This window comes from Chrysemys picta, chromosome 7 (assembly GCF_011386835.1).
Source record: "Chrysemys picta bellii isolate R12L10 chromosome 7, ASM1138683v2, whole genome shotgun sequence".
Lineage (NCBI taxonomy): Eukaryota > Metazoa > Chordata > Testudines > Emydidae > Chrysemys > Chrysemys picta.
In genome coordinates this window covers 33,681,830-33,708,806 of record NC_088797.1, presented here as the reverse complement: position 1 = coordinate 33,708,806, position 26,977 = coordinate 33,681,830, and the positions used below count along the sequence as shown (strand labels likewise).

Sequence of the window (26,977 nt, the reverse complement as noted above, 5' to 3'; positions counted from 1 at the left end):
GGCCTACGGCGACCCGCCCTCGCTGGCCCGGCATGGCTGCTCAGGCCTGGTCCGCGTGGAGTACCGCTGCCCTCAGTGCCCCAAGGCCTTCGGCTGCCCAGCCAATCTGGCCTCCCACCGGCGCTGGCACAAACCCCGCGGGCAGGGGGCAGCCAAGGAGAACCAGAGTCCTGAGCCGGGCACTGGGCCCAACTCCCAACGGGCTGACTTCGGCTGCGCCCACTGCTCCAGGCAGTTCCGGCGCCGCAGTGACCTGCACAGACACCTGCAGCTACACCAGGCCGGGCCAGGGCTGAGCCAGAGTCAGCATCTCCATGGCAACCGCCTCCCAATCCCCCTCTGCTTGCCAAAGGAGGGGGCTCTGGGCCTAGCTGTTAGCTCCCAGCCCTGTCCACTCGGGGCGGTTGTCTCCACCAGCCTTTCCCGGGGCAAGGGAGGTCTGATCAGCCCCCGCAGTGAAGCTCTGGGCTCCCCCCCAGCAGCTCTGTCGGTGTCCCTCAATCCCGACCCCCAGCTCTACCAATGCCCTCAATCCTGACCCACAGCCCCCTGCTATCCCAGTCCTGGGCTCTGTGCCTCCCCCCACAACCCCAGCTCGGTCAGGGCCCCTCAATCCCAACCCACAGCTCTCATTCCCCGCCCCGCTCTAGGAGTGCCCCTCAATCCTATTTATTGTGTAACAGAGATTTTATCATGAAGATCTGATAGCAACAAAGAACTGTTTTCAAAGAAGAAAACTGCTCAGGTCAGGCTGGCCCAGACCCCACCTTCCCTGAATCCTGAGCACTGGTGTCAGATGTGCACTGGACAGACTCACGGACTGGGTGGATCTGGAGCAGACAGACCCCCTGTGGCTTTGCTCTTCTGAAAAACTGAGACATTTGCCTTGAAGATCCAGCACTGCGGGGAAGGTTTTTGATTTGCAACAACTGTCCTCCTCCTGCATGGATTCGTGGCCGCTCACAGGCAGAGGCCCACGCCAGCACCACCCAGGCCCAAGGCTCAGTGTGGCACAGGAGCAGAGCTACGTTGCCATGGTATGACTGGGCACTGCTTAGGAAGGCAGCTCTGTCTATGCCTAGGGGAGGGCATGTCTATTAACAGAAGAGTTTGGGGTGAGGTTATTGTGGGGGCGAGGCAGTGGGTGTGTCCACATGGGAGGAGTTTGTCTGAACTGTGTATCTGGGTGGGGGGGTGTTTTGTGTCACTTTGTGGGGTGGGGTTGTCTAGTGTCTGTGAGTATCTGTGGACACATATCACAATGCTGTTGTGGTTCTGATCTGATGGGCCCAATAATGGCATGTTTTTGTATGCAACCAGCCCCCCCTTCCAGTCTCCACAGCTGGCCTGGCACTAACCACCCCCACCCTGTGCCAGCTGCTCCTGACATTGTGACATGTCATAAATGCAACAAAGATAAATAAACTCTGCTCCCCAATTCCCAGGTGTCTCCCGCCCCAACCTAGCACAGGCACTACACAATGGGGAACATGCCCCAGAGGAGTCTCCACAGATCCTGACCAAGATTGGGGCCCCATCATGCCAGGTGCTGCCCCGAGATCAAGGGAACCCTGTTGTGAGGGGCACTGCACAGACCCCCAACCGTGATTGAGGCCCCATGTTGAGCCAGTGCTGCAGACCTCAACCAAGATCAGGGCCCCCCTCAGGGTGGGTACTGCACAGAACCCAACCAAGATCAGGCCCCTGTCATGCTGGGTGCTGCACAGACACACAATGAGAAACAGTCCAAACTCAGGGCTCTTCAGAGATGGGTTCCTGCGCTCCGAAAAATTCATGTTCCCCCATAGTAGGGGTCTACTATAGACCATTAACGCAGAAGAAGGAGGAGTTCCATGAGGCAGTTCTAGAACAAACACCAGCAACGGCCAAGACATGAGACCTGGGTAGGAATGGGAGACTTTAGCTCAGGGGTTCTCAAACAGGGGATCAGGACCCCTCAGGGGGTCACGAGATTATTACATGGGGGGTCGTGAGCTGTCAGCCTCCACCCCAAACCCCGCTTTGCCTCCAGCATTTATAATGGTGTTAAATATATTAAAAAGTGTTTTTAATTTATAATGGGGGTCGCACTCAGAGGCTTGCTGTGTGAAAGGGGTCACCAGTACAAAAGTTTGAGAACCACTGCTTTAGCTGCCCAGACAGCTGTTGAAAAAGTAATGCAGCAAAGCACAAAATGGGCCAATAAATTATTGGAACGTGTTGGGGACAATGTCTTGTTTCAGAAGGTGGAGGAAGTAACTCACCCCTGGAGACGGGATTGTGACCAGTGGGAGGGATCACTTGCAAATCTGGGTGAAAGCGATTCTGAAATACCATTTCATGACTCTAAGGAAAGGAAGGAGTCAGAGCAGCAGAATCAGGACAACGGGCTTCAAAAAAGCCGACTTCAACAAACTCAGAACTAGGAGCTAAGGTCCCAGGGGAAGAAAATTGAAGGGAAACAGCAGTTCAGGAGAGCTGGCAATTTCTCAAAGAGACGAAAGTAAAGGCACAACAGCAAACTAGTCTGATGCGAAGCAAAGACAGGAAGAATAGTGAAAGGCCAATGTGGCTCCATCAGGAGCTCTTTAATGACCTGAAAATCAAAAGGGAATCCGACAAAAAGTGGAAACGTGGGTGAATTGCTAAGAATTAGTACAAAAGACTGGCATCCGCAGGCAGGGACAAAAGTAGAAAGGCTAAGGCACAGAATGAGTTACTCCTAGCAAGGGACACAAATAAGGCCTTGTGTAAATCAGGCATTCACAGAAACAGTGAAATTAGTCCAAGATAGTGGTGTTTCCAGAAGCGGGGAGGCAGAAGCAGGGCTATTGAAAAAATCATGGTATTGGGCTAATTTGGCTGCTCGTGGGGGAGTAAGGGCAGGAACTGGGGCTCAGATCGCTCCATCCTCAGCTCTGGCCCAAGCTGTCGCTGTTGTTTCCTATCTGGTCAGTCAGCAGAGAGGAGGGGCGTAGTGCTGCCAATGTGGAGCCCTGGCTGGCCTGACCTATAGTGGCCCCTGGAAGACTTGGGGAGAGACACTGCAGCACCAGCTGGCAAGGAGGAGAGATTGGGATCTACTACTTGGAGCAGGAGCAGGGGTGTGAGGGGGTCCTCCCCTGGCAGGGGGATCTTGGTGTGAGGGGGCCCTGCCCTGGCACGGGGATCAGGGTGGGGGGATGGAATAGACCCCCCTTTCACACAACTGATCATGCTCCAAGCAGCAGAACCTGGTCTCACCCATATCCCCCCCGCCAGGACATGGCCCCTCACACATCCCCGATTCTCCCAGCAGGGCAGGGCCCTCTCTCCCATCCCTGCCCCAGGCCAGATTGCCAGCCTCATGAGGTGAGACATCCCCCCAGCCCACCACCTCACTACTCCCTGGGGTTGGACCGACCTGCCACCTCCACGTCCCTCTCTGGAATGGGACCAGCCTGCAAACCCCACAGGAGCACCTGAGGCTTCAGTGGGGAGCTGGAAGTGGATATGTTTGTTTCCACCTCCCAGCTGTTGGAAGAAATACAGCAGTGTGGGGATGCAGGGACTTGGCAGCTGTGCATATTGCATGAAATTCAAACTCTCACCCATGACCCTGTTGTGATTTAAAAAAACAACCTCAAAGCAATGCAATTTTTGCAGGGCCTTAGACATAAAAGGCAATAAGAAGAGGTTCTATCAACACATTGGGAGCAAGAGAAAGATGGAGAGTGTAGGCCCGCTACTTAGTGGGGAAGGAGAGCTAATAACAGATGACATCAAAAAGGCTGAGGTCTTTACTCCCTGTTTTGCTTCAGTCTTCACTAAAAAGGTTAATGGTGACCAGATACTCAGTACAATTAACGTTAACAAAAGGGGGAAGGAACGCAGGCCAAAGTAAGGAAGAGCAGGTTAAAGAATATTTAGCTAAAGTAGATCTATTCAAGTTGGCAGGACCTATGGAATTCACTCTCAGATACTTAAGGCACTAGCGGAAGCAATCTTGGAATCACTAATCTTTGAGAGCTCATGGAGAATGGGTGAGGTCCCAAAGGACTGGCGTAGGGCAAACATAGTATCTATCTCTACAAAGGGGAACAAAGAGGAACCGGGGATTATAGACCAGGCAACCTAACTTCAATACCTGGAAAGATACTGGAACAAATTATTAAATAATTGGTTTGTAAGTACTAGAGGATAACAGGGTTATAAGGAATAGCCAGCATGGGTTTGTCAAGAACAAATCATGCCAAAGCAACCAAATTTCCTTCTTTGACAGGGTTACTGGCCTAGAGTGGATAGTAGGGAAGTTGTAGATGTGATATATCTTCATTTTATTAAGGCTTTTGACAGTCTCACGTGAGATTCTCATAAGAAGACTAGGGAAATGTGGTCTAGATGAAATTGCTATAAGGTGGATGCCATGGTTCTCTTTCAGACTGGGAGGATGAATCTAGTGGGGTCCTGCATTGGGTCAGTTCTGTGTCTGGTACTATTCAGTGTTTTCATTAATGACCTGGATAACGGAGTGGAGAGTATGGCTGTAAAATGTGTGGATGATAACAAGCTGGGAAGGGTTGCAAGCACTTTGGAAGACAAAATTAGAATTCAAAATGAGCTTGACAAATTGGAGAATTGGTCTGAAATCAACAAGATGAAATTCAATAAAGACAAGTGTAAAGGACTGCACTGAGGAAGGAAAAATCAAATGCGCAACTACAGAACGGTGAATAACTGGCTAGGTGGCAATACTGTTGAACAGGATCTGGGGGTCATGGTGGATCACAACTTGAAAATGAGCCAACAATGTGGTAGTGGTAAAAAAGGCTAATATTCTTGGGTGTATTAAGAAGAGTGTCATATTTAAAACACAGGAGATAAGTGTCCTGCTCTACTTGGCACCAGTGAGGCCTCAGAAGGAGTACTGTGTCCAACTCTGTGTTCAACACCTTAGGAGAGATATGGAGAACTTGGTGAGAGTCCAGAACAGGGCAACAAAAATAACAAATGGTTTAGAGAACCTGCCTTTGAGGAAGGGTTAAAAAAACTGGGCATGTTTCATCTTGAGAAAAGAAGACTGCGGGGGAGCTGCTAACAGTCTTCAAATATGTTAAGGGCTGTTCTAAAGAGGACAGTGATCAGTTGTTTTCTGTGTCCACCAAAGATACAACAAAAAGTCATCGACTTTGTTTGCAGCAAGGGAAATTTAGGTTGGAAAAACTTTCTAACTCTAAGGATAGCTCAGCTCTTGAGCAGGTTAGGAGTCTGTGGACTCCACGCCACTGGAAATTATAAGGATAGGTTAGTTAGACAAACAGTTGTCAGGACTGGTCTATGTATACCTGGTCCTGCCTCAGTGCAGGGCGCTGGACTAGATGGCCTCTTGAGGTCCCTCCCAGTCCCACATTTCTTTGTTTCTATGGAAATGCTCCCCGCCCCTCCCCATGTCCCATTCCCAGCCCCCCGGAGCCAGCATTCATATCTGTCCAGGGCCGAGTGAGCTCACACAATAGGCAAGATGGTGTCAGACCCTGGGAGCTGCATATCGGCTCTTTATTGCACAGAGGGACTGGGGGACAGACACACTGCGATTTGTACATTCACGTCAGACACAGATTCTCTGGCTCTAAGATGGGCCATTTGCAGTGTAAAAAACTAACATACAAACAAATAAACCTGAAACAAACACTTGTGTTCTGCTTGGTTCTAAAATATTTACAACCCAAAAGGAGACATGACAAACCCCCCCTCCCCCATGTCACAGGGGACACTCTCCAGAAATATCCCCTAGCACCAAATGGGGAGCTGGGCCCTGTACCCATGGCTATGCCTTGATGGAGTGTGTGTATGGGGGCGGGACGGGCTTGTGCAGAGGGAGGGGCACTGCTGGGTGGGAGCAGGTGACCAGAAGCAATGTCCCCATAGCTCCTTTCTTCTATGCGGGAGGCTGGGCTGGGTTGGGTTGGGGTGCAGAGGGGGAGGGGGCATTAACTCACAGCTTGCAGTATCTTCACAGTTACCAGGCAGGGCGGCGCCCTCTTCAGGCGGAGAGGTTCCTGCGCTGGCCGGGTCAGTGCTGGATGGGTCTGGGGGATCTGGGGGCCCAGGTGAAGGTGTTAGAGTGTGTGTTTGCATGGGAGCGTGTGTCAGTGCATGGGAGCTTGAGTGACAGCATGTGACTGTGAGCATGCATCAGTGTGAGCATGGTCTGCCCAAGCACAAGTCTGCATGGGCATGGATCAGTGTGAGGGCGTGTGGGACTGGGAGCACTCTGAGCTGGTGTGAGGAGTGCATCTGGGCGAGCACATGTATGAGTGTGTGTGCAAGTGTGAGTGTGTGCAGTCATGTGTGTGTATGTGTGTATGAGTGTGTGCATGTGTGCATGCAGTCACGTGTGTGTGTAAATGTGCATGAATGTGTGCAGTCACGTGTGTGAGCGTATGTGTGTGAGTATTTGTATGAGTGTGTGCATGAGTGTGACAGTAGAATCATCTCTCTCTCATGCCAGAGTTTTCCTGAGGCCTGGATCGATGCAGCAGGATGTGTGTGTGTGGGGGGGTATTGCAAATTGATTTTTTCCGAGGGGGTCGAGGTCAAACATGCCTTTAAGTCCCTCCTTCTCACTCCTGCTCAGCAACACCAGTCCTCCCTCCTGTTCCCCCACCAGATGACAAGGCTACAACCTCCCCCCCATTACAGTCAGATTTATCAAAGAGTTGAGATCTGTGTGTGAGCTGAGTCAGCTGGAACTGGGGGTGTTGCCTGTACCCCAATATCAGGGCCTGCTCCTGGCAGTGGCCTTTGGGCTGGTGAGTCTGTGCTGGGCTCCCCGGCGGTAACAGTCTTGAGAGATGAGAAGCCATATTCCGGGGGGGGGGCTCCTTTCCCCCCCCAGACAGTTTTGGGAGCTTGGTAGTAAGAATCTGCTGTGCATGGCCAGTCGGAAAGTGAGCTCCCCAGAGTACAGTTCGGATTGTGGTCCCTCCCGGGGGTAACAACAGCACCCCCTGTGGACCAGAGATGGGAGGAGTGGAAGTGGGGTCAATGGGGAAACAGGGGCGGTGGGGGGATGACTGGGCAGGGGAGGCTGGAGGGAGCCCAGGGCCCCTAGAGGGACTGGCTGGGGGAACCGCACAGCAGGCGGGTGACCTGGCTGAGCCGGGCAGCCGCACTCTCCTGCTCCTGCTGCAGCCGCTGGTTGTTCTGCCGCAGACTCTGCACCTCAGCCTGTAGTGCTGCCTTGGCTGCCTGCTCCTGGGAGAACATGGGGGGGGAGGGTCAGTGGGGAGGGGCAGCACCCCCCCCCACTCCCAACCTAGTCCCTCCCACTCACTCGCCATTGACCTTCCCACCCCACAGCCCCTGCCCCCGTCTGGCCTGGCCCTCTCATGACACCTCCTTCTAACGCCTGCACCACACCTGCCCCATAAATCCTCTGCAGTGCCTTGCCCCCCGCCCGCCTTCCTGCAGCGTCCACCGCCCTCCGCTCCCCTCCCTCTTTTCCTCACCTTCGCCCCCATTCCCTCCGCACTCCTTCCCAACCTCTTTTCTCCTTCCCTTGTGCACCCCCCAACACACCTGCTGCAAGTCCTCCTGCAGCTTCTTTAGCATGGACTCCAAGTGAGAGACCTTCTCCGACAGCGACCGGGACTGATGGCCTCTGGGCAAGGGAAGGAAAGAGCGAGAGACAGAGAAGTGTGGGGTTGGAGGGATGGAGAGATTCATAGGATGATGATGTGCATCAGTCAGGCTGAGGTCAGATGGGGCAGGGGGAGCAAAGATCCCTCATCTCCCCACAGCCCAGCCCTCTCAGTATCCTCTCCTCCCCAGGATTGTCAGAGAGCACCCCAAAGGTGCAGAGCCAGTGAATGTGTCAGCCTCCCACTGGGGGAGTGTTGTGGCACAGCCACTTGAGTTCACTATTCAGCCACCAGATGACCCTGGTGGCTTCATGGTAAACAAGCCCCACAAAGCTGGGATGCGAGCTGAGCAAGAGATGGTTTGTTGCTGTTTTCGCCTGCTATGACTGCATTATCATAATGGAATATGCAAAGGGAGGATGAGAGCAGGGGGGATACAGTGAAATGGGGGCTGGTGGAGGAGAACCCCCCCCCATCATTCCTCCCACCCCTCTGTGTAGCTTCTTACTCATCCTCGGGGGGCTGCTGGCCTGGGTTCCTCTGGCCACTCCCACCAGGGGGCTCTCTGCTCTCCAGCACGTGTTGCCCTGCTGCAGAAAAGAGGGGAGACAGAGTGAGATTCTCATCCTCAGACTGGGGGTTTGCAGCTACTCCTGGCCCCAGGCAACTTTAACCAGGTTCTTTGCCTAGAGATATCCCAGCTTTAGCCCCCCATTAACAAAGCTCTTTGCCTGGGGATTTGCTCCTGACCACAGCCAAGTCCTCCACCAGGAACTCTTGGACTCCAGCCCCTGTCTGCTTGTATGCAAGCTTGGCACTCCCACCCATGATGCAACCTGGGAATCTGTTGCTCACCTTCCTTCGAGAGTGCCTCTAGGATGCTGTTGCAGGTGGTAGCCAGATTGGAGATGGAGTCCCACTCCTCCTCCAGGGACTCGCTGGCTTCCGACAGAACTGGAGAGGGCAGGGGTGGGCGGGCAGGAGAAAGAATGGCATGATGAGGGCAAGGAGCCCAGCAGCTGTCTAAAGCAAGGCCCTTCAGACCCAGAGCCCAGGCTCCCCAGCTTGGGCTAAAGTACTAGAACAGGGGTTCTCAAACTGGGGGTTGGGACCCTCAGGGGGTCGTGAGGTTAGTACGGGGGAAGGGGGGGTCGCAAGCTGTCAGCCTCCACCCCAAACCCCACGTTGCCTCCAGCATTTATAATGGTGCTAAATATAAAAAAAAGTGTTTTTAATTCATAAGGGGGGGTCTCACTCAGAGGCTTGCTGTGTGAAAGGGGTCACCAGTACAAAAGTTTGAGAACCACTGTACTAGAAGGTTGTTATCCTCCAGCGGGTTCTCGACAAAGGAATCTCGAAGGAAACAAATAGGGGTTGATGTGTGAAAACCCGCTTTGGGGCCCCTCCCCACACTTTAGTTCCATTTTTCCTTCCCATCCCCCTGCTTTTTTTTTTTTTTTTTTATTGGAGAAAAATCCCAGCACAAAGCACCCAGCTGGCATTTAGAGCTGGACCCTGCACTTGGAAAAGGGAAAGCTCCCCCGATGCTGACGGGACAGGATCAAACCGGGGGTGCGTGTGTGTGCTTGTCTTACTCTTGGTGATGGAGTTTCGCAACGAGAGTGTCCGGGGTAGGAATTTCTCGGTGTCACTCATGTCCGAGGTGGGTGGGGCCGTCTCGCTAGGGGGCGGGGCCTGGCTACCCATGACCCCATGATCGGGGGGAGCCTGCTTCAACGATGTGGGGTCTCCTGGATGGTCCTGGGACAAGACAACACAGTGATTGATGCCTGGAGTTTCAGCCACCTCTGGGGTGGGATGTGGAGGCTGTTTATACACGGAACCTTCACCCAGTACTGAGATGCAGCCACCTCTCAGGTGGGGCACAGGGGCTGTTAAACAGGTTCACAGATTTATTTCACAAATAAATAGCTGCAAATAACAATGCACATCACGAAACGCCAAGAATGACATTAGTGCACCTGAAACCTCCAGAGCTACAGCACACACCCCGAGGGGCCTGATTGCATCCTGTAGGGGGCAGCCAGGACACACACACACTCACCATTTCCTGCTCAGGGGGCCCCTTGGGTGTGGCTGCCAGGATGAGGTCAGGTGTGGGGTCAGGTAACGTGGGGATCTCCCTGCTCTGGGACCTGCAGAGGCAGAGGAACAACACAGCTGAGAAAAAGGGGGGGAATGCAGAGGGAGATAACAGCTGATGTGGGAAGCCTAGGAGGGGGGTGGCAACCAGTCCATTGCATGGCATTTGGATCTGGGGGGAGGAAGGAGTCCTAGGAGGCTGCGGGAGTACTCACAGCAGGTTGGGGGTTAATGGGTGTGGGGTGAAGGCGGGGATCTGAGGAGGCAGGGGGCACTCATGGCAGGTTGGGGAGCTGGGGGGGTAGCGTGGGGGGGTCGGGTGGGATGGAGAGGGGCACTTATGGTGGGGCAGAGCGTCAGAGGTGGGATGGAGGTGGGGATCCCAGGTGGTGGGGGGCACTCACTGCAGGGTGGGGGGCCAGGGTGGGATGGAGACGGGGTCGCAGGAGGTCGGGACACTCATGGCGGAGTGGGGGTCTGGGGTGGGATGGAGATGAGGATTTTAGGGGGTGGGGGGCACTCACGGCAGAGTGGGGGGCCGGGGTGGGATGGAGACGGGGTCGCAGGAGGTGGGGGCACTCACGGCAGAGTGGGGGGCTGGGGTGGAATGGAGACGGGGTCGCAGGAGGTCGGGACACTCATGGCGGAGTGGGGGGCCGGGGTGGGATGGAGACGGGGTCGCAGGAGGCGGGGGCACTCACGGCAGAGTGGGCGGCCGGGGTGGGATGGAGACGGGGTCGCAGGAGGCGGGGGCACTCACGGCAGAGTGGGCGGCCGGGGTGGGATGGAGACGGGGTCGCAGGAGGCGGAGGCACTCACGGCAGAGTGGGGGGCTGGGGTGGAATGGAGACGGGGTCGCAGGAGGCGGAGGCACTCACGGCAGAGTGGGGGGCTGGGGTGGAATGGAGGCGGGGTCGCAGGAGGTGGGGGCACTCACGGCAGAGTGGGGGGCTGGGGTGGAATGGAGGCGGGGTCGCAGGAGGTGGGGGCACTCACGGCAGAGTGGGGGGCTGGGGTGGAATGGAGACGGGGTCGCAGGAGGTGGAGGCACTCACGGCAGAGTGGGGGGCTGGGGTGGAATGGAGGCGGGGTCGCAGGAGGTGGGGGCACTCACAGCAGAGTGGGGGGCTGGGGTGGAATGGAGGCGGGGTCGCAGGAGGTGGGGGCACTCACAGCGGGGTGGGGAACTGGGTGGGATGGAGGCGGGGTCGCAGGAGGTGGAGGCACTCACAGCAGAGTGGGGGGCTGGGGTGGAATGGAGACGGGGTCGCAGGAGGTGGGGGCACTCACAGCAGAGTGGGGGGCTGGGGTGGAATGGAGGCGGGGTCGCAGGAGGTGGGGGCACTCACAGCGGGGTGGGGAACCGGGTGGGATGGAGGCGGGGTCGCAGGAGGTGGGGGCACTCACGGCAGAGTGGGGGGCCGGGGTGGGATGGAGACGGGGTCGCAGGAGGTGGGGGCACTCACAGCGGGGTGGGGAACCGGGTGGGATGGAGGCGGGGTCGCAGGAGGTGGGGGCACTCACGGCAGGTTGCGGGGGGCAGTGCCCTCGCTGTGGCTGCGCAGGAACTCGGTGCGCTCCTCAGCCAGGCTATGGGGGGGCCCGTCCTGCAGGGAAAGCGAGCGCAGCAGCTGCAGGGTGGCCGGTCTCAGCTCCCCCTCAGGCCCCGGGCCCCCAGCCGTCCGGGGGGGCTCCCTTGCCGGGGAATCACTACGCCGCTTCTCCTGCAGGGACTTCACGTATAGCTCAGAGAAACTCCTGTCAGAGAGAGACGATGGGGCAGGGTCCCAGAATCCCCTGACCCCCATCCCACTGAGCCCCCCACATCCTGCCCCACAGCAGCCCCCATAGTGATCCCACCCCATTCAGTCCCCACTGACCCCTGCCTCACAGCACCCCCAACAGAGCCCTACTCCCTGCCCCACAGTGCTCGCCACTGTCCCCCATTCTACCCCATCGCACCTTCTACCCTGCCCCACACAGCTCCCTGCCACTGCCACCTACCCCCACTGTCCCCCTACAGTGCCCCTCCCCAAGGATTCCTGCCCCATACCACCCACACCCCACCATGCCCCATGCTGGGGACTCTTGCAGTCAATGCTCCTGCATCCTTCCCCAGAGCTCCCCACCAACACTCCCACCCTGTGCCCCACAGCAGCTTCTCCTGGAAGCTCCTGCCCCCTCCTGCTAGTGTCCCCTGCTGGGGACCCCCAGCCCATAGGCCTGAGCATCCCTGCCTGTAACCCATACCCCTGAGTGACCCTGCTGGGAGCTCCTGCCCCATGGCACCCCTTGCTGGGGACCCTCCCCTCTCAACACCTCAGGAACCCCCAACTGGCACTGTGCTCACCTGCGGGGCTTGCCATTCTCGTCAGGAGGCACCATGGTGATGGTGACTTTCTTGGCAGTGCGCAGAAGCTCGGTAGTCTGGGCGTGGCTGAGGCTGGGCAGTGCCCGCTCGCACACACGCACCAGCCGGGCGCCAGGCTGCAGGCCGGCCTTCTCCGCAAAGGTGAAGCGCTCGACATCGGTGACAAAGCCCTCACTGTCCACCTGGAAACCCAGCTGGCCCAACCCGTTCCGCAGCAGGGTGAGCTCCCGCGTCTCGCAGCCCCGTGTCACCAGCTGAGGGGAGAGAGAGCATTGGGGGGACTGGCTGTGCCCCCTGTAGAGCACCCCTCCCAGTGCGCCTGCCCCACTCCCTGCAGCGCCCCCTGTGGCAGAGGCCAGGGCTGAAATAGCCGGGAGCTCCCCTGAAGTACCCCCCACCTGCCAGTGGCCCAGGCCCTACCTGCAGCCGGTGCACAATGTCCTTGACCTCGTCCCCTTGGCCGTCAGGGAGCCGCACGGAGACGTAGTCCCCGGAGCCGTAGTAGAGGTCCAGGCCGCAGTCGGAGTAGGTCCAGGCCAGCACGTCACGGCAGGAGCAGTTGAAGATGACTCGCTTGCCTTTGGCCTCGATGAGCACCAGGAACTCGGCGGAGATACCCAGCAGGCAGGGCAGCTCGGGGGCGGCCCGGTCTCCATCCCGTGCCCGCACACTCCACACCAGGGCCCCGGCACTCTGCAGCTCCCAGGCCTTGGCCCCCTTGGCCCGCTCCTTCCTCTTGGCACCCAGGGAGAGCAGGGGCAGGCGGGAGGAGGAGGCCTCCAGGCTGGTGGTGGTAGCATGGCTGCGCGCCAGGTCCTGCAGGTACTCCTGGCGTGTGCGGGTAGCCATGGCGTGGAATTTGCCTGACCGCTCAGCCGCATTCTCTGCGTTGATGGCCTTGGCCAGCAAGAAGTCCCGGAAGGCGAGTGTCTGGGGGAAGCGGTGCCCAGCTGGGATGGGTGGCCCAAAGAGTGGGATGTCCTTGGTGCGGCTCACTGCCACACTGGGGAGAAAGATGGGAGTCAGGGCATGGGGCAGCTGGGGGCAGCTATGGGCTCAGCCAGCAACAGGGATGATGGCATGGAAGGAGGCAGGTACGGAGGGAAAGACCTTGGCACATGCACCACCCCATAGTTAGTGCACTCAGCACGCTTCCCTTCTCCACTGTAGGTGGCACACTCAGTGAACACTACCCCCTTCCCCTGTAGGCAGCACACTCAGCACTTGCTCCCCTATCTCCTGTAGGTGGCACTCTCAGCACACGCTTCCCCCTTCCCTGATAGCAGCGTGATCATCCTTCTCCTGTATGTGGTGTGCTCAGTGCACACTCTCCCATGGTCTGAAGGGGCACACTCAGCGCACACTCCCCCACCTGGAGGCAGCGCTCTTGGCACACGCTCCCCCATCTCCTGTAGGTGGTGCGTTTGGCACATGCTCCCCTCCTCCCCTGTAGGTGGTACACTCAGTGTGCGGTCCCCTCTTCCCTGTTGGCAGTGTGCTCATCCCTCACCTGTAGGTGGTGCGCTCGGTGCAGGGCTCATGCACGCGCACTATGATGAAGACATGCTGGAAGTGTGAGCGGATGGTGCGGGGTGTGAAGGGCTGTGCGCCTGGCTCCTGGAAGATGATTGTGACAATGTCGTTGCCAATGTGACGCTTCCGTAGCAACTACAACCAGAGAGATGGTGTTACTGCGGCGACGGGGAAGGGCAGGATCTGAGCTGGGCATGGGGTGGGGATGGAAATCAGGATGGGAAACCCCCCCCCCCGTTTCCAGGTCACCCACCCCTGCCCTCCTTTCCTGAGCTGCCTGGACTCTCGATCACTCCCAGATTCTCTTCTTGCACCCTCTGGATTCCTCCTTCCCAGAAATCCTTCCCTCTGCACCCCTGGTGAAAACCAGCACCCCCTCCCCTGTGCCAGCCCCATCCCAGTGCCCTGCCCCCACCCCTCACCTGCTGGCGGTTGTTGGGCGTGTAGGGAAGCATAGTGGAGACGTGGAACATGATCTCATAGTCCTGGTACGTGGTGTACAGTGAGTGGGTGCCCGTGGAGTCAGCTGGGGGAGACACAGGATGGGAGATGTCAGTGGGATGGGGAGTGGGGGCATTATTGGGGCAGGGAGAGACAGGGACTCAGCAGGAGGTAGCAGGGAAAGCCCTTGACTGGGTCGAGTGGAGAATGCAGTCCCCTCCTTCAGAGCCTCCCCACCCCCTGCTGCCAATGTGTCCCCCTGCCCTGGAGTGCGGGAGGGACTCTTTAAGACCAGGCTCCCCACCTCATGGGGTGGGCTGGAGGCTGGCAGAGGGCAGCCTGCTATGACAGCTCCCCAATGTGTCTACTGGTGCCAAATGGCGGGGGCAGCTGCCAATGCAGTCCAGTCCGCTTTCAGCCCTCAGCCCTCCTGGCCCCTTTCCCAGTAGCCCAACCCCACTCCTGTTCCCCTCCCCCAAGGTCTGGCTTTGTATGGTGCCCACCCAATATTGCCTTGCGCCTCCCCCTAGATTGCCTCCTTTCCTGGGTCTCACCCTCCCTTCCACAGAGTTTAAAGCCAGAGGGGACAATTGTGCTCTTCTAGTCTAACCTCCGGTATAACACTGGACCGCCCCTCCAAAAATCCTGGTTGAACTAGAGTGGATCAGCCATCGAGGCTGGAAAATGAACTAGAAAAACAGTCATCGAGACTGGAAAATGTCCAAGGGTGGAGAATCCATCACAGCCCTGGGGAAGCTGTAACAGCAGTTACTGACTCTCACTGTTAACGGACTGTTAACAGTGCCTTAGTTCCAGTCCAAATGGGTCTAGCTTCAACTTCCAGCCACAGGGTTGTGTTCGACCTTTGTCAGCTGGACTGAAGAGCCTCTGTTACCCCAGCTCTGTTCCCTGTGTAGGTGTTTAGGGACAGTGACCAGGTCACCTGTTCAACTTCTCTTTGATAAGCTGAGGAGATTGAGGTCCTGGAGTCTCTCACTGTAAGGCAGGTTTTCCAACTCCTCAATCATTCTTGGGGCTCTTCTCTGACCCTTCTCCAATTTATCCACATTCTTTGTGATGCTGACGTGCGGGCCCCTGCACTGGACATGGACCTCCAGCGGCGGGCACAGCGGTGCCAGATACACGGGTAACAGAACCTCCCCACTCCTAGAGATTCCCCTGTTTATCCATCCAAGGATCATGTTAGCCCTTTGGCCGCAGCATGGCACTGGGAGATCCTGTTCAGCAGGTTAGCCCCTCCACACACCCCCGCCCCAGTCCTTTTCAGAGTTGTTCCTTCCCGAGACAGAGTCCCCCATGCTGCGAGCATGGCTGGCCTTCTACATGTATCTGTTTACAGTTACCACCCCCGGTGCCCCCTCCCCACACTCACTCTTGGTGTCAAGCTGGGCACGGTACTTGGTGAAGCCGCGCAGCTGGACGTGCTGGCCCAGCAGCTCCAGGAACTCCTGGAATGGGGGGCCAGCCCCCTCGTTGTTGTACATCTCCTCCTCGGAGCCCTGCCCCGCCCGGCAGTACAGAACTCCCACCTTGCGCTGGAAACTCACCTGCGGAGGGGCACAGTGAGGGGAACATAGGACCAGCTGATACAACATCCCCAAACTGCCCCGATTCAACCCCCCCAACACAGCAATCCCCAATGGGACCCCTGACTCAACCCCTCAAACTGCCCCAATCTCACCCCCAATGTAGCATCCCTGATGGGATCATTGATCCAACCCCACAACTGCCGAGACCTCTCAACACAGTGACCCCTGATGGCCCCCTGAGCTGACCCCCTCAAAGTGCTCAAGCCCCCCGACCCAAGCCCCCGACAGAAGACCTTGATCCAACTCCCCAGAACAACCCTTCTGGACCCCCCATTCCCCAACCACCCTGATCTAACTCTTCCTGAACTTCCCCTCCCACAGAGCCTGCCTTCCCTTCTTGCCCCCAACTCAGGGCCGGCTCTGGCTTTTTTGCCGCCCTAAGCAAAAAAGCCCCTCCTCCCCCCCCCCCCCCCCGCGTGGCAGGGGAGGGCGCCGAGCCCAGCCGCAGGCCTGCAATCCCCGACCAGCCAGAGCACCGGGAGGAGGGCGGAGAGCCCAACCGGGGCTCTCCGCTCTCCCCGGCGGCCAGAGTGCCGGGAGCAGGGCGGAGAGCCCGGCCGGGGTTCTCCGCTCTCCCCGGCGGCCAGAGCGCCGGCGGGAGGGCGGAGAGCCCCCGGCGGCCAGAGCGCTGGGGGGAGGGCGGCGAGCCCGGCCGGGGCCCCGCTCACCCCGACCGGCCGGAGCGCCTTGGGGAGGGCGGCGAGCCCAGTCACGGCCCTGATCTCGGGCCTGAGCGCCCCGCCGCACCGCCCCCCTCCAGGCGCCGCCCCAAGCACATGCTTGGTGGGCTGATGCCTGGAGCCAGCCCTGCCCCAACTTCCTCACCATCCCTACCGTGGTACCCCCCATAGTGGGCAGGCCCATGGCAGAATCCCTGTGGCACTCCATCACTCACACACTCACCCCCTGCTCATCCAGCTTGAGCAGCGTCTCAGGCACCTTGGGTGAGTTGGATGCCAGGCGCAGCCCCTGCAGGTTCAGGTCGGGCAGCACATGCTCCAGCAGCTTCTTGGGGGACAGCCCACGGGCAGCGGGGGGACGGGCAGTGGGGGGCAGCGCCTCCTCCAGCACTGAGCCTCGCAGGGTCCGCAGCTGTGGGGAGGAGAAGCCAAGGGGGGTGGGGAGAAGGTCAGGGAATTTTTGTACCCATGCATAGCCCCCTGACTGGGACTCCTCCCACAGCACCACCTCTCCAGGGCAGTGCCCTACCCACAGTGTCCTGCTCCCCCAGTAGTGCCCCTGTGCTACAAGCTCCCCCCAGGCTGTGAGCTCCCTCTGGTGGTGCCCACCTCGCTGGTGCGCAGGATGAAGCGGTAGTTGTACTGCAGGCTGGCACCCTCCTTCTCCTTCTCTTCACGCCGCAGCGACACAGCCACCGCTCCCAGGCGCTCATCCACCCCGAAGAAGTTCTGATGCTCTGTGCCAGGGGATGGGTGTTTGTTAGAGATGGGCATTGCGAGGACTGCCCCCAACCTTCCCCACACATTCTCTGACCCCCCCGAATGCCAGCCCCATGAACCCCCACTTTCACTCCTCCCCCTCTGAGTGCCAGCCTCCTGCCTCCCCAGCCTTTGCCCCCCCCAGGATCATTTTTCTGCCAGCTCACCCTTGCGTAGCAGCACTCAGAGTAGCTGGCCCCTGCCCCCAGCTCCATGCTCCTTATGTCCTGTGTCCCTTGTTCCTTCCTCCCCACACCCTGTACCCCGCATACATTCTGCCCCCTGTGTCCTACTCCCCTGCCCCGGCTCACCCTTGCCATAGAAGTATTTGCGGTAGTAGCTGGCGCCCAGGTCGGCATACTCAATGTAGTGGGTGGCCCGGCTGCCCCTGGTGGGGTAACTCTCCCGTGGCTCCTCCAGCACCGACACGGCCGCATTGGGCAGCTGCCCGGCGCCCCCTCCTGCTTCCTGGCGCCGGCCCAGCCCCCCCTCCTCCTCACCCCCAATCTCATTGCGGAAGTGGGGGCAACTGAGCACCAGAGGCCCATCCTTGCCATCACCTGGATCAGGCTCCTCAGGGACAGGGGTGGGGGCTGGCCCTGCGGAGGCGGCTGAGGCCCCTGTGGTGATGTTACGCACCCGGCGCCCGGCACTGCCCTGGCACCAGGCCGCCTCACCTGGATCAAAGAGGATGCTTTGCACATCATAGTGGGCCAGCTGGCGCACCCAGATCTGTGGGGGGAACTTGGGGGGCTCTTCTCCCCTGTCCTGCTCTGGCACGGCGGCCCCAGCCCCCTGGCCGTCCCCTTCCCACACCTCGCCTCCTGTGAGCCCCAGAAGCACCAGGGGGTCCCAGAAGCGCCGGGCAGCTGGGCTGCTGGCCCGTGGCTCCTCGTGGCTGTGGGCGCGGGTGCGGGGGGGCCCCGGGCCTTTCTCGATGGAGCTCAGGCTGCCATAGTCCCGGTGCAGCCCGCAATCCCCACCCCCCACCAGTGACGAGGAGGGGGGTGTTCCGTCCCCAGGCACCCCCTCCCCAAGGGTCACGTCACTGTTGCTGCGGTGCATGATGTGGCTGGCAGGCCTTAGGCCCAGGCCAGGGGGGGTGCCATGCCCCCTGGGGAGCCCCTGGGTCACCTCACTCCGGGGGGGCCGCAGGAGGGGGGCCGGGATCCCTTTGGCGTCGAAGGAGATGGAGGCCAGAGGGGGCCGGGCAGAGTGGCGCCGGATTTTGCGGACGAAGAGGTCATCTGACTGCATGGCCCTCCCGCCCACCAGCACGCCCCCCCGGAAAACGGGAATGAGACGGCCTGGCGGACGGAGAGGTGCGGCCACCGATCACATGCACGCAGGCTTCGGGGAGCGAGAGTCAAGGAAACAATCCAATTGGCTGGGAAGGACAACTATGTGCTCTACCCCTTGCCACTCAGCTTTCTCCTTTATGGCCACTGGCCGTCAGTGGGTGTGGCCCGTCGTCTCATTGGATGAGAGCATCATGGGGAGCCACTGGGGAGGCGCTGCTGTGCTGGAAGCCGTCAAATCCAGACATGGGGTGTGGCCGGCCGGCGTGCCATGCTGGGGGGTTAAGGGTGGGCCTTGGTGCAGCCTGGGTTCTGGGCAGGGCACTCTGCTCTCAGCTCCTGGTGAAGCAGCCTGCTCAATCACAGATCCTGGTATGGGGTGGGGAGCCGCCTTCCTGCGAAAGGAGTTGAGGGGAGATCTGAGATGGGGGAGATGGGGAGAGGCCCAGGCTGCAATGCTGGACCCTGTCCCCCCAGTACTGAGGCAGCTTGTTCTGGGTCCCATCTTCCCAGCTGCCCCAAAACACCAGGAGCATTTCTGGCGACTGGTTGGACACCTTTCCCTGGTGCGATGGGGACAGCCCTGAAACACACCAGGTGCCAACCTGGGTTGCTCGCCAGGGAGATGACCAGGGCAGGGGCTTGAGGAGAAGGTATTTCTCCAGCAATTTTATCTGTCAAACACTGAGCCATTCCCTCTCTGATACCTGGGTACTTTCCTTCTAATACTGGGGTACTTTTCTGGGCTGTTTATTTATCTAATACCCAGAGTACATTTCCTCTCTGAAACCCCTGTGCTTCCCTCTCTGACACCTAGGCACTTTCTTGGGCAGGTTCAATAATGTCTGGGTCACGTTTTCTCTCTACTTCCTGGGTTCTGTTCTGGGACACTGATCTGTCATCCTCGCTCAGTGGGAATCCCTTCTGTGCCCTCTCCCCTCTGACTCCTGGGGATGCCCCCGATTGCAGACTGGGCCCGATGGAGCCCTGATGTCAGGCAGCTTTGCCCCATCACAGGGAGTGTGTGTGTGGGTGGGTGGGGGGGGACGGGACAGGGCTATTGCTGCATACCCAGGGCAGTCTGGGGAGGAGAGGGCAGGTGCATTCTGGGAAGTTGATGTGACCGTTGTGTGGGGCAGGTGCATTGTGGGAGGTTGATGTGAACGATGGGGAGGCAGGTGCATTCTGGGATGCTGATGTGACTGGTGGGTGGGGGCATACTGCATTAGCAGCAGCTGCAGACAGGACAGGGCTCCGTGGTCAGGGCTGCAGGAAATCTCCCCATACGCTCCCCTCTAGCCGCAGCTTCCTGCCCTCGCTCGGATGGGGCAGCTGTGTGTGTGGAGGGAACGTCTCGGCGCTGAATGGGGAGGGGGGGGGTCAGGGACAAACAGCTGCCTGACACAGGTACACTCTGTGACATATGATAGCTGAGGCAAAACCACCCAGATACTGGCCTGATAGCAAGGGGCACTGACTCCAATTTGGGCCCAGAACTGGGGCTTGGCTGGCTCAGTTTGGGAGAGAGACAGGGCCAACAGGGCCCTCACATGCGGGGTGGGATACGGGGCTCTGCCCAGCTACCAACAGAAAGAGCCAAAAAACAGGAACTTGCACAAGTACCTGTTTCTGTAGCAGCTTCCTCCTGCAAGGCTGGGGGGACGCTGGGGACAAAGGGCTGAGGCTCCCAGTCTGGAGGCAATGGCTCCCAGAGACAGAAACAGAGTTGCTGCCCTGACCCCTGAAGTGACACCCCTCTACACACACACCCTGCACCATACCCTGACTCCTTGCACCCACCCAGTGCCCCCCATTCACATTTCTGCTTTCTCTGCAGTTGCTGAGCCAAGCAGAGTGGAATCTGTGCCGGAGAGGTCAGACCCCACAGAGATAGTGGCGGGGGAGGGGGAAGGAGAGCAGCTGGCAGACAAATAATCACCCTGCACCCCGGAACTGGACTTGCCCCCCAGCTAATTGTGACCCCGCCAACCTGGAACTGACTCCCCCAAACCTGTCCCTCCCACACTGACTCCCCCCATCTACTGGGGTCCCAAACATCTGCAGAACAGCCCCTGTCCTGGCTCCCCCAGTCCCAGCCCCTCCTTGGTCCCTGGTTCCCCAGGACTCTGGGGGTGGGGAGCTGACTGCTTCGCCAGTGACATACCAGGCTGGGGAGGGGTTCAGGGAGCGGCAAGAACAGAAGAGAGAGACAGAGAAGGGGGCCAGCAGATCAGCTTCTGCCACAGCTCTGGTGGTGTCTCTCATTCGCGACCCGCAGACCTCTGCTATCTCCCCTCCCAAGCTCTGTTGGTGCCCCTCACTCCCAATCTACAGCCCAGACAATGCCAAGGCTAAGACCCGTCAAGCTCATTTTGCTGGTCTATATTGGAACTGAAGCATCCAGACGTTCTTGGGGGGGGGGTGCGTGGGTGGCCTCTACTTCCCCATTTGTGGTTGGCTCTGTAAGCGTCAGATGAGCGACTGAGCTCCCCCTCCCCCTCTCAATACGCTAGAGCCACGTCTGTGAGGTGAGGACACATGGGGGAAGTGGGTGTCTGCAGTGATGCTCATGGTTGGGGGAGGTGCTGGCTCAGAGGCCCCAGCTCCCAGCTCCCATCCCCCCCTTGTGCTGTCCCCAGATTAGGGGAGACAGCAGAGAGAGGCCCCCTCCCCCTCCCCCCCACATCCTTCTCCCCTTCCCCCAGTCCCCTATACCCTCTTCCTCTTCACGCTCCCACCCTCAGACTCCCTTCCAAACACACAGCCCCCCACCATGTACGCTCCCCGTGTCATGGGGGTGGAGAGGAAAGCATGGTCCCCAGAGCCTGTTCAGCCCCACCTCCCAGGCCTTTCTGCTAGCCAGGGGCTGGGGCCCAGTGTGGGAGGTGCCCTAGTCTACTAGGGATGACTTGCCTGAGACCCAGCAAACTCATCTCACAGACAGGAATGACATTCACTATGAACCTGGGGCCAGATCAGAGCTGGCGCCCCCTAGAGGAGAAAGGCCTCATGTCCCCATTCCCTGCCCCCTGAGCTAGCCCATCCCCTGCCCTGGGTCTGGATCAGAGCCAGCGCCCCCTAGAGGGAAAGGTCCCTCTCCTTGTCTCTGGTGCAGACGAGTTTTTTAACCTACAAAACAACGAGGAGTCCGGTGGCACCTTAAAGATTAACAGGTTTATTTGGGCATAAGCTTTCATGGGGGAAAACCCACTTTTTCAGATGCATGGAGTATTTTCACGAAAGCTTATGCCCAAATAAATCTGTTAGTCTTTAAGGTGCCACCGGACTCCTCGTGTTTTTGTGGATACAGACTAACATGGCTACCCCTCTGATACTTGTTAACCTAGTTGCTTGCTGGAACATTAACAAAGGACCCGCCTGGCACAGCCCCTCCTCCCCCGACCCAGCAGCTCCATCGTGCCCCATCACTGTGCTGGGGCGACCACCAAGCCCCACCCCACCCTGGACACACACACCCCATTTACTGTCCCCGCCAGCTTGGAGGTCGGACTTAGGACAAACCTATGTTTTTTTTCCAGAGAGTGGGGTGGAATTCCTGGGTCTCTATTGGGAGGGCTTGGCAGGGAAAGGGTTAATGGCGGCTGAATGCCTGGGGGAGGGGGAGGTGGGGTTGCTTGGTGTCTATTGGGGACCAAATGTGGGGCTGGTGACAGCAATGTCTGGTGGCTGAACCAGCCCCCTTTGAGCTCCCATATTACCCCCATGGAACAGTGCCCTCCCCCCCACACACACACGGGAAAGAGCAACTCACCCAGCTCCCTGGGCAGGGGGGACGGATATCTGAGCCCGGGTGTGTCACAGGGACCTGGAGAAACAGAGAGCAAGAATTCAGTATTTCCTTGGGGGGAAGGGGGATCCCTCGACCGTTGCTGAGATGCAGCCACCTCTGGGATGGGGCGCAGGGGCTCTTTGTACAGAGCTCCCTTGCCTGGTGCTGAGAGTCATCTGTATCTGGAGCCTTGTTTAACAGCTGCACATTGACAGTTCCCAAGGATTTAGGACAGGAAGTGAAAGAGAATCCTGCATCCTATTGTATCAGCAGAGGGGGAATCAGGAAGGTTTGGAGCTTCAGCTCGCTGAGACTCTTTCCTGGACACCGGGGTTCACTCTCTGTCTGGGGGGAGGGGGAGGCTCGGGGACAGTGGTGGGCCTGGGTCTGGGGTGTCTGTGCAGGTGGGAGATGCTCCCATCTCCTCCCCTCTGTTTTGGATGTGGGGAGAAGGGACTGGGGGGGGAGGGGACCCCATGCTCAGGCAGGGGGCTGAGGGTGCTCAGTTTCGGGGTGTGATTTCAGGTCTCAGGAAGCTACAATGGCAGGAAGTACAAAAATTCATCTGGTTAAACTGAGGAGATGGGGCGGGAGGGGGGAGACAGACACATGGCTGCAGCCGCATGGCCACGGACACAGAGATCTGCTGGGACCTGTTGCCTGAGCTGCCCGTTGCACTTATTTTGCCCTGGGAAAACACCCCCTCCCTGGGGGAGCCCCCGCGCCCAGGAAAGATGGTTGGATACGCCGCCCCACCGCCATGCTGCCCTTGACTGTTTCCTCCCACCGGCTGGGCCCCAGCCCACCCCAAGATCCCCGGTCAGTCTAAGCTGGCCCCCATCGCCTGCCCCACAGACCTGTTTCATTGCTCCAGGGACTCCCCGACAACCTGCACCCCTGAACCCCCATCGGCCTGGGAACCACCCGCATCAGCCCCCTGGCACTCCCATCGCCCCCATGACTCTCCAGCCCCCTCCAAGCCAGGCGAAAGGCTCGGTACCTGGGGGTCGGTACCTCGGGGTCCAGACGGGCTGGGTGGCGCGGACGCTCTGACTCGCTTCCTGCTGTGCGGGAAGTGATGGCGCAATCAGGAGCCTGAGCCACGTCCCCCCGCACACCCCCCCCAACATCCTCAGGAAAGAGCCAGGTCCCGAGTGTGACCTGCCGACTCCCCACCCCCAAACCGGTGAGCAGCTTCCTGGCCACGCAGCTAGGCCTAATAACACACACCCCCCTCTCACTCTGCCAGTGCCCCGCAATCCTGACCCACAGCCCCCTGCTATCCCAGCCCTGAGCTCCCCCACAGCCCTGCCAGTGCCCCTCACTCCCAACCCACACACCCCTGCTAGCCCAGCCCGGGGCCCCTCACCTCTGCCAGGGGCCCACACTCCCAGCCCTGGGCTTCCTGCTTCACACAGCCCGGCCCAGAACCCAACCAACTGGTCTTTTGCTCTTTCCCCTGCCGGTTCAGAGTGGAAACCACAAATCGGTGCCTCATGCCCACAGGGAGATAAGGGGGGCCTGTGGATCAGGAGTACCGGCACTGCGGGGGAGGGGCAAGGGAACCCAGTGCTGGGATAGCAGGGGTTGTGGGTCAGGATTGAGGGGCAACAGCAGAGCTCTATGTATATTGGGGGGATCCCTCTTACTGGTACCAGGACGTGCTGAGCCAGCCCCCAATGCTGCCCTGGTTACTCTGTAGCTGGTGCCCTCCCCTGGTCCCAAGTGAGCTTACGCAAGCAGACATCCTCGCCTGGCCATGAATGGGTTCCCCACCCCCACAGGGTGGTGGGGGCGGATGCTATTTGGGCTGCGTCACCCCGAGGCTGCTGCCCTCAAAGGGGCCTTTCAGGGACATGCGGGGCGGGGGGGGGAACAGGGACAAGGGGACATTGGCAGCCATTGAACAGAATGGTAACCCGTGTGTGAAGGATGCTGGGCATTCAGCAGGGTGCTCCCCTGCCCCTGTACCCCGAGCTCCAGGGCCTGGTATTGCGGAGAGCCTGGGGGGCTCCAGCATGGCTGCAATGTCAGGGGAACCTTGCCTACCCCAACCATCCCCCCTCCTAGGCCTTCACTCCTCCCTGAAGCCGGCATCTGGCCCATCTTCCAGCTAGAGGGGGTGGAATTCGACCGGCTTTGGAGCCCCAGGACAATGAAGCCTCTTTAGATATGCCCCCCCACTCTTCCCCTCCTCCCTTCACTGCCGAGTTCATCAGTGCCTAGGCCCCACGTCTCCCTTCTTCCCCTCAGGCTTCCCCTCACCCACCCCTGCACTCCAGGCCCAACCCAGAGCTGGGATAGAACCCAGGAGTCCTGGCTCCCAGCCTCCACTAGACCCAACTCCCCTCCCCTCCCCTCTCAGAGCTGGTATTGAACCCATGAGCTGGCAGTGGAGTGGGGAAGGCTGGAATGGCAGGGGCCTGTGGGTCAGGACTGAGGGGCACTGGCAGAGCTGGCAGTGGAGGGAGGCAGGGCTGACATGGCAGGGAGCTCTGGGTCAGAAGACTGAGGGACACTGGCAGAGCTGGGGGTGGAGGTGGCCAAGGCTGGGGTGGCGGGGGGCTGTGAGTCAGGACTGAGGGGTACTGGCAGAACTAGGGGGCTGTGTATGTTTCTATTCAGATTTGCCCAATGGCAGGATATTGAGTGTCCAACTGCATCTAAAATCCCCACTACTGTCCTGCCCCTATCTCTCCGCTGGCCCCCCCAAGCTCTTCCCTGCTCAGGGCCCCAGCATCCCTGAGGGATTTCCCAGTCACTCAGAACAAAGGGGGAAGGGTGTTGGTAGGTGGATCAGAGCTGGACAGGTGTCCCAGGGCCTGGATCCCTGGAGGGTGAGGGAGTGTGAATCCCAGCGATAGTGCCCCCCCCCCATGCACACACACCCCCCTTCAGCTTCTTCCCTTCCCCTCAACCTCCTCTGGTTCTACAAAGCTGGCCTGGTGTTACTCAGAACAATCCACCCCCCTCCGCCCCCGCCTGCACCAAGCCCTGCCACCACCACCCCCATTAATACTCCCTCATCAGTTCCCATTTTGCTTACAAGTTTATTTCCTTCATCCTTTTATAAGCTCCCTTGTGCCCCACCCCTCCCCACTGACCCAGCTCCCTACTCCACCCTATAGTTATCCCATCAGCTCCCTCCCATCTCCTGATCTGGGCAATTCAGATTGGCAGGGGGAAGACACTGGGGCCCCCTGTTTAAAAGCCCATCCCCCAGGGATTCCACCCCCAGCTCTGCCCTGCCCTGCCAGTACCCATCTAGCCTGCCTTCTGCCCGACAGGGAGTAGGCTGGAGGGGGCTATGTGAGTGTGGGCCATACAGGAGTGGTGGAGGATGGGGGCCTGAGGCGGTAGGGGTGTTGGGTTATGGTGCTGTGCCGTGGGCCAAGGGTGTTGTGTTGAGATAGTGGGGTGCATGGGGAGTGTGCTGGGAGGGGGTGGCACTGGGCCGGGTCTGAGCTACGCTGCATTTTGTGGGTGTGCTATGGTGGGAGGAGGTGTCCACTGTGTGGTGCGCAAATGGGGCTGTGGTGTGTATATCAGGCCATAGGAGGCACTGGGTGAGGGGGTTGTGTTGTGCTGTGTTATGGATATCAGGTTGTGCCAGGCACTGAGTAAGGGGGTTATGTTGTGCTGTGTTGTGTGTGTATTGGGTCGCAACAGGCACTGAGCGAAGGGGTTTGTTGCATTATGTATATTGGGTTTCACTGAGCATCAAGTGAGGGAGTTGTGTTGTGCATATGGGGTCACGCTGGGCCCGGAGTGAGGGGGTTGTGTTGTGTTGTGTTGTGTGTATTGCGTTATGTGTTGTGCTTGGAATTTTTGGCTGGAGTTCTCCGCTAACAGCCGTTCTTTGAATGTGAAATGTTTTGTGTGAACTTGCCAATTCCGACAAAATTTTACATGGGGAAAAAAACGAATTGTTTTGACATCCCCAGTTTAATGAAGGAAAAATGGTCAGTTTTGACTTTTATTGTTTTGGTTAGTTTCCTTTGGACTTTTATGTTTTATGAAAATACTAAATCTACTAGCTATAAATATCAAGATATTAGCACTGCTGGGACATTTGTCATATTAAAATAGCTGTAGATATTTAATATTGTAATATATGCATGGTGATATACAATATTGGAGACATACTACCTTACAATCTTAATTCCAATATTATTATTATATATATAAATAGCTCATCCCCTGTAGAACGTATTGGATTTACTATTTCAATACGCTGGACAAATCAAAATGAGAAAATCAAAATGGTGTAACTTTTTAATCAAACCCAAGCAGGGACGAGCCCCTAAATCACCGTTTTGGGACATTTGTTTTGCCCAAGATTCTGGCTTTTTGATTCCGATTTGGAAAGAAAAACAAAATCCAAAATGTCAGAATTGCCCATTGCTTGTGGTTCCCAACCGGCTGTGCCTGGGTGGTGGGCAAAGGGGTTGTATTGTGGATTGTGCACAGGGTGCTGTGTGTGCTGAGCATGGTGCCAGACGGGTATTATTGTTTGGGTGCTGTGTGGAGAGAGGGGGGCTGCATTGCATTGGGGCAGAGGGGTTATTGTTTTGGGGGGTGGAGTTGTGTGGGCATTTGGTGAAGGGGGGCTGCGTTGTGATGGGGGTTGTGTTGTGTGGGCATAGGTGGAGAGGATCTATGTTGTGTTGGGGCAGGGGGCTGTGTTGTGTGGGCATTGGGGCATGGGCAGCGTTGGATCAGGGGCTGTGTTGTGTGGACACTGGGGGAGGGGATGGTGTTGAGTGGGGG

The 26,977-nt window shown here is 58.4% G+C and overlaps 1 protein-coding gene across 8 annotated transcripts; it reads right to left on the bottom strand.

The window, feature by feature from the left end:
- Positions 1-928: 928 nt before the first annotated feature.
- Positions 929-26,977, bottom strand: SIPA1 (signal-induced proliferation-associated 1). Of its 8 annotated transcripts, none has more exons than XM_065553053.1 (18): positions 23,577-26,977; positions 23,208-23,268; positions 22,190-22,243; positions 17,431-18,812; positions 16,970-17,097; positions 16,584-16,772; positions 15,464-15,638; positions 14,052-14,155; positions 13,607-13,764; positions 12,517-13,099; positions 12,076-12,350; positions 11,250-11,483; positions 9,688-9,778; positions 9,218-9,383; positions 8,478-8,576; positions 8,131-8,212; positions 7,561-7,642; positions 929-7,236 (listed from the first exon to the last, which is right to left on the bottom strand). In XM_065553053.1, the coding sequence occupies exons 4-18, from the start codon at positions 18,374-18,376 to the stop codon at positions 7,090-7,092; spliced, it is 3,459 nt and encodes a 1,152-aa protein (XP_065409125.1). In that variant the 5' UTR covers positions 18,377-18,812; positions 22,190-22,243; positions 23,208-23,268; positions 23,577-26,977; the 3' UTR covers positions 929-7,089. The 8 variants fall into 8 exon arrangements, with proteins under 8 accessions (XP_065409125.1, XP_065409127.1, XP_065409128.1 ...); XM_065553055.1 differs by having other exon boundaries at positions 23,222-23,268; XM_065553056.1 differs by lacking the exon at positions 23,208-23,268.